The 6,902-nt window shown below is 30.9% G+C and overlaps 1 protein-coding gene across 2 annotated transcripts; it reads right to left on the reverse strand.

Annotated features, from left to right (window-relative positions):
• Positions 1-1,938: 1,938 nt before the first annotated feature.
• Positions 1,939-6,902, reverse strand: LOC105779740 (uncharacterized). Of its 2 annotated transcripts, none has more exons than XM_052629352.1 (5): positions 6,628-6,902; positions 5,164-5,220; positions 4,055-4,221; positions 2,246-2,371; positions 1,939-2,156 (listed from the first exon to the last, which is right to left on the reverse strand). In XM_052629352.1, the coding sequence occupies exons 3-5, from the start codon at positions 4,206-4,208 to the stop codon at positions 2,071-2,073; spliced, it is 366 nt and encodes a 121-aa protein (XP_052485312.1). In that variant the 5' UTR covers positions 4,209-4,221; positions 5,164-5,220; positions 6,628-6,902; the 3' UTR covers positions 1,939-2,070. The 2 variants fall into 2 exon arrangements, with proteins under 2 accessions (XP_052485312.1, XP_012459098.1); XM_012603644.2 differs by having other exon boundaries at positions 4,046-4,221; positions 6,628-6,898.

Below are 6,902 nucleotides of genomic sequence, written 5' to 3' on the forward strand. Positions count from 1 at the left end.
TATTCACTCCACTAGTATTAAACCATGGAAAATTATTCACAACTTTCTCTCTTATTAATAAATTATTTCCTAATTTATAAAGGGTTTATATATACATATATAAATAGACATTGGTTGGGGAAAAGATTTGAATCTACCCTTTCAATCATACAGTTATTAAATCAATTTTGGAGTTAAAATAGATAATAATTTAATGTACTTCAAATAACAAACCGATGGTGATAAGTTACAAAAATTCTTCTTGAGATCATCATTTGTTGTCGAATTAAATAGGATATAATTTTGTAAATAATATTATAGTACATAGAGAAAATACTAGGAAAATGTAAAGGGAAGAAAATTAGTATGAGTTCTTTTTTTCACCTCTTAATTATTATCATCATCATAAACATCTTCCTCTTCATCACTTCGTTGTATGCAAACAAAATTTTAAGAAGAAATTTTCATTATTCAAAGAAAATTAAAGGGGTTGTCATGTTAATCCATTTTTTTAAATCTATGGAAAAAATGGAGATTTACTTACTCCGATGTGATTCATTAGCACCAAATCGTCTAGAAATAGTGTTCGACCTAAAGACGCGGATTAGAAACATCCAGTTACAAACAACCTTTATTAAAAGAAGGAATTAAGAAAGAACTTTGGATGATTTTACTCATAAATTTAAATCTGGTTCTTCATATGGTAGGCTTACCAGTGTTGGAGGTTGAGTGATGGAGACAACTGAAGGTTTGGCAACAGCCTAATTACTCATTTTTTTCTTTTTCTTTCACCATCTTAACATCGACTAACAAAAAGAGGAAGAAGAAGAAGAAGAAGAAATGAGAGAAGTGAAGAAATAAGTTTGAATGGGAGAAGAAATAAGTTTCTTTGAACGAAAAGAAAGAGAATAAAGGTGCATACTAGCTCTAAATAATGTCGGCTGTCAAAAAACATAAATATTTTTTGTTAAGGTTAAAAATTTTAATTAAAATATCAACACTAGAGGTGCTCATGGGCCGGGCCGGGCCAAGTTCGGGCCGGGCCCGAAAAAAATTTTAGCCTGATTGCTAGGCCCGAGCCCGACCCGGCCCAAAATATGGGCCTGAGATTTTGCCCAGGCCCAGCCCGTGGAGAAAATATGAGGCCCGGGCCCGGCCCGGCCCATTTTTTTTACTTACTAATTAATGTTATTAAAATTATATCAAATTTCAAATTATATTTCATAATCATACTCAATTTAATAAGTAAGACAAAAGTAGTCAAAAATTACTTATTTTGAGTATCAAATAAAATTAATTACCAAATACAAAATCCAGTAATAAAATTTTAACTAATTAAAATCCAATTATTTAGAAAATATATTTTTTTCCAGCTAATTTCGTAATGTTTCGCTGTGGATTACCATAATAACCATAAATGGTAGCTAGTGACTATATTTATAAATATAAAAGGAAGCAAACAGCCATAAACACTTGTTGCAAACTTGATTGGTTTTCTAAACCTAATTTTGAAGATGAAGAAGACTCCATTACTATTGCAAAAAGCTGATTCGCCCCTAAATTTGCATTTCCCAAAGGTAATTTATTGCCTCACAATTTTATACTAAATTTGTTTGTTCTTGGCTATATTTTGTCGTAATTATTTCATTGTTTTTTAATTAAAGCTAGTTTAATACAGTGATATGTAGTAAGGTCTGTCATTGCTTTTCATCAAAGGAGAGAATAGAAAATAAAGTCTACCATTGCTGAGATGTATATTATAATATAATGATTTAGCCATATGTTTGTTGTTAACCATAATAATCACAACAAAATCAAGCATTGAAAATCCCAATCTGTAATTTTGCTTCACTGAAAATCCCAATCTGTAATTTTGCTTCATTGAAAATCCCAATCTCTAATTTTGCTTCAAACTATCTTTGAGATAAGAAAACATAAGTTAAACCCCACAAGTACATATACCAAAATGACTTTGGAAAATTAAGCAACAAACCATAATATTCATACATTAATCCATCAACATATTTAATTTCATAACAAAATATAAATTGTAAGCTAAATTAAATTTTAAACATTTAGAAAGAAAGTATCTTAAAAAGCTACCGAAGAAACATATTCATCGTCATCGTCGTCATCGTCGTCATCATCGTCGTCATCGTTCTTTTTGCAACCAATTTCTAACATGAAATAAGAATAAATAATTAGATAATAAAATTGATGAAAAAATAAGAAAAAATTCGAGCAATAATACGAGAATAATAATTACCTGCTGAAAATCCCTTAGCTCGCATCCAACCATCCAAGCAAACAACGGCCTGAACCGTTTTTGGCTTAAGTGAACTCCTCAAAGGTGTGATAACTTTCTTACCCATGCTAAAAGCCGATTCAGAAGCTACAATCGATATTGGAATTGCCAAAAGATCACGAGCCAATAATGAAAGCTCATTGTATCGAACTGAACTTTTGCTCCAATAATCTAAAACATCTATTTGACTATTCAACTCAAGCTCCGGTTCTTCCAAATAAATGTCTAACTGTGACTTCTCACTCCTAGTGCTAGATTCATTTAAATATCATTTATAATCATCACTCTCATCAAAATATCCCACAAAATCAGCACTATTATCATTGTGTTCATCCAAACCAGAATCAACAAGATTTTTATCCGAAACATTAGAACTCCCAGCCAAAAAGGAAGACGTGGATCTGGATTTTTTAACATACTCATCAAACAAGAGTCTAAGATTGCAAAGAATGGTCTCAACAAAATCTAAAGCATGAATACCATAGATTGTATTAAAGCAATACTGCACATAATTCAACTTGTAACGAGGATCTAAAATTGCAGCACATGACAATATCAACGAATACTCAGCCCAATACTTATTAAATTTCTCTTGCATTTGGTTAACCATTGGAGTTAAAAACGAAAACGGACCTTTAACTGTATCAAGCAAGACCTTGTGAACCTTCCAAACCCCTCTAAAATAAAGATTGGCCGTTGGATAATTAGAACCAGAAAAAATACAAGTCGCATCATAAAAGACTTTCAAAAATTTGCAAAGAATAGCAACATTTCTCCACTCCTCGTTAGAAAGTGCAAACATTTGATAATCTTTATCCCGCTGGCCCCAATAATCTAGCACATCTTTATAGTAAAGAGATGATTCAAGCATCAAATAAGTAGAATTCCATCTCACACACACATCTTGACCCAACTTTTTGGTCACATTCAAATGAAAACTTTTGTCGGCCACATCATAAAATCTTTTCCTACGAATTCCCGACTTTTTTATGTACCTAATTCCATTTTGAATCTTACCAACAACATCATCAGCAAGTTCCAAGCCAGCTTTAACTATAAGATTCAATATATGTGCACAACATCTAACTTGAAAAAAAGCACCATCACACAAAATAGCTCGGTTTGCACGAAAACGATTTTTAAGACAAGAAACCATAACATCATTATAAGAAGCATTATCCAAAGTGATGCTAAAAATTTTCTTATCTATACCCCATTGAGATAAACATAAAACAAGTTCATCCGCTATGTTCAAACCATCATACGGAGGAAATAAAGCTCTAAACCTCTTTTGTAGCTTCCAATCTTTGTCAACCCAATGAGCAGTAATGCAAATATATTCATCATTAGTATGCTCCGAGTTCCAATTATCGGAAGTTAGACAAATTAAACCAGGTGCTTTAGCCAACTCTTCTTTAACACGATCTCTCACTTTTGCATAGTACATTAAGACATCCCTAACAGCTGTATGTCTACTTATATTCTTAAAATTAGGACTAGCAATTCTCATCATGTATCTAAAGCCCGGTTCTTCAACTGTCCTAAACGAATGCTTGCCACACACAAGAAAAGTAGAAATAGCTCTACGACATTCATCAGCATCAAACTTGTAGTTTTTTATAGATGGAACACCTTCGGGTGATGGCTGAGTGGCTATGGTGTATTGAGTGATGCCCTTATTAACTTTTTTCAAACAGCTATTTAGATGATGTCTTAAATGAGAGGTTCCACTAGAAGATTTAGCAGAGAAGATAGTCTTACAGTGATTACATTGTGCCTTCAATTCATTTTTGTTCTCGCATTCAAGCTTTGTCATTTCATCCCACACCTTTGAAGTGGTAGACTTTTGACGTTTGAGAGAACTTTCATACTCATTAAACCCATCATCCACAGGTATAGGAGTGTTTGAACTAGCCATAGTCATAAAAATTCAAGTCCTGCAATCCAAAAATAATCTTATTTATAACTCGGTTATTGAATATATAGTTATATATATCTACATGTATTAAAATTAAATAATCTTAAATTTAATCAATGCCATGCACCTTCAAAATGGCACTACATTTGTGGGTAAATTACGATTTACAACATCTAATCATAAAAATATTGGATTTTAAATTTCATTTTGGGCAATTAAAGACATAGTTTTCTAGTATTTTATTAAAACGGTAAGTAATTATTTTAGATTTAAATACATTAGGACATCAACATTTAATGTGCTACAAATTAAATGTATATTTATAACAGTATATTAAAAGTTAAAACATTATATTAAAACAATATATTTATAACAATATATTAAAACAATATATTAAAAAGTATATTTATAATAGTATATTAAAATAGTATATTTATAACAATATATTAAAATAATATATTAAAAAGTATATTTATAATAGTATATTAAAAGTTAAAAGTTAAAACAGTATATTACAAATTTTATAACAGTAATCAGTATATTAAAACAGTATATTACATTCAAAATTATTGTTTTAATCAAAAATTAACAATATTAATTATTTAGTTAATAACATTATAAAATATAAGCTCCAATTTATGTTAAAAATAAAGTATAGAAACTAAAATTTAATCATTTTGGTAAAAGGATATAAAGATTAAAGTTTAGTTGTAACTTGTAAGCATAATAGAGGGATAAAATGATATTCGACCATTTTCATATAAAAATAAATACATATTACATAATAGTATAATACCAAACTCATATATTGCACGAGATAATAAACTAGTTATTTAACTACGCTAGCCTTGTGATACAAGATCAAACTTGTCACACGTCTTTAAGTAATACTAAAAAAACACACATCATTTACGAAAAGATCTGAGTTTGATTGTTTCGAAGGAAAAGATGTGATAGCAACCTCTAAGTGATAGCAACCTGACTGGGCCTGCTGTTTTTCTGCCTCAATAGCTTGTTTCTGCAATAAAACAAAGCAAAAACAAAAAAGATGAGATTAAAATTATGAATAACATGTACAAAATACAATGGGAAATGTTACTACTGCAAGAAGTGAAGTAATAATGGAATGAGCAAAGAGTTGTCAGCATCTACGCCCCTAGAAGATATAAACTGGAGTTTGATTTCTAGATAAGTAATAGGTGAATACAATACTCGACTAAGCATGGCACATAAAAAAACACACTGCTTTCTTCCAGTTATTGATCAACCAAAACTGAGAAACATGCTAACCTGGGAAATGATTTCCCCTTTGTTAGATGCATTTATTTATTTTTAAGGATAATCACTTATTTAGCCCTTTTAACTTTATAAAAAAAAAGTCATTTTAAGTCTCTATTTAATTTTTTATCTCTTTATCCCTTGAATATAAAATTACTTAGAACCCAAATTGATCTAAACTCAAATCTAATCCTAAAATTTATTCAAATTTGAAATAACATAAATCTAAAATTAAACCAACAAAAAGACAAAAATAACATAGCTTTCAAAGATCAAAATTTAAGTCAACTAATATTTAAATTTAATAATTAAGAGTCTGATTTTATTTTCAGAATCGATGACTTAAAAAGACAAAAATATGAGTCTACTAATATTTAAATTTAACAATCATTTACTAGAAACAAATTGATGAATGACAAGGGAAAGAGGAGAAGAAAAAAAAAACCAAAATAAGAGTTGAGAGTGTATGAACATCCACTTCTACAGCATATGTATAACTTATATCTAATGAATTCTAAATTGAGAAATTGAAAATCGATCTAAATTAGGTCATTTGTAGAGCTAACTGCTAAGTAAGAAAAATGGAGAAATTGAAAATCGGTTTATGGAATATAAGTGAAGTAATAATGGAATGAGCAAAGAGGGTTGGTTGCTTGTTTTTTTGGACCACTACTGAACATGTTCTTAGACCTATCAAAATCATTTCATTATCAAAGTCCTATTTCTCTTATGTTCATTAAAACTTGTTTGGTCTGTTTTCATACAAGAAGAGAATTTAAAACAATGTCTCTTTCTTTTTTGGAAGTGTTGGTTTGAGCCACATATTTTGTAATTTTTTGACAGCTCAAAGGAACTGAGACATGTGTTGAGATCTCAATAAAAAGAACATGTACAGAATCACAGATTTGAACTCCACGTCTACTACTAAAGTGAAAACAAGGCATCAATATTCAATGGTAGTAAGTTAATAATGGCATAAACAAGAAAAGAATAGAAAAGCAGAAAATCGAAGCATGTCACCGTCAGTTACTAAACTCAGCAATAAAGAGCAGCCTTCTCTTAAGTACATGATTAAAATGTAAAGCTCGAAAATTTCAATTGAAATGAAAACTAAAATGAAGATTGAAGAAGAATCGAAGCATGTTACCTTGAACTTGTTGATTTGAAGGGTGTGGGTCGGAAGTTGCAGAAGAGTCGAAGTGAAGAGAACAACAATGCCACCTACTGTCTTGGAGTGGAGGTGGAGTGGTGGAGGACCGGACACCGGAGGTGGGATGGTGGACCGGTGGAGGACTGGAGGTGGGTTTTCGATTTGAGGAAAAAAAGGGATGAGGGAAGGGGTTAGGGATTTGTATTGTATCTGAAGTGAAGTGAGTCTAACGGGGTTGGGGAAATGGGGAGGGGAAATGGGAGAAATGTAAA

The sequence above is a fragment of the Gossypium raimondii genome, chromosome 4, assembly GCF_025698545.1.
Source record: "Gossypium raimondii isolate GPD5lz chromosome 4, ASM2569854v1, whole genome shotgun sequence".
Taxonomy (NCBI): domain Eukaryota; kingdom Viridiplantae; phylum Streptophyta; class Magnoliopsida; order Malvales; family Malvaceae; genus Gossypium; species Gossypium raimondii.

Bases quoted from the DNA above. Each gene is read 5' to 3' on its own strand.
- LOC105779740 (XM_012603644.2), bottom strand. From the start codon at position 4,208: ATGACTATGGCTAGTTCAAACACTCCTATACCTGTGGATGATGGGTTT. The intron at 2,372-4,045 runs GTAAGACTATCT...TATCGATTGTAG, and splicing joins GAAGGCACAATGTAATCACT to CTTCTGAATCGGCTTTTAGC. The intron at 2,157-2,245 runs GTAATTATTATT...ATTTCATGTTAG, and splicing joins AGCTAAGGGATTTTCAGCAG to AAATTGGTTGCAAAAAGAAC.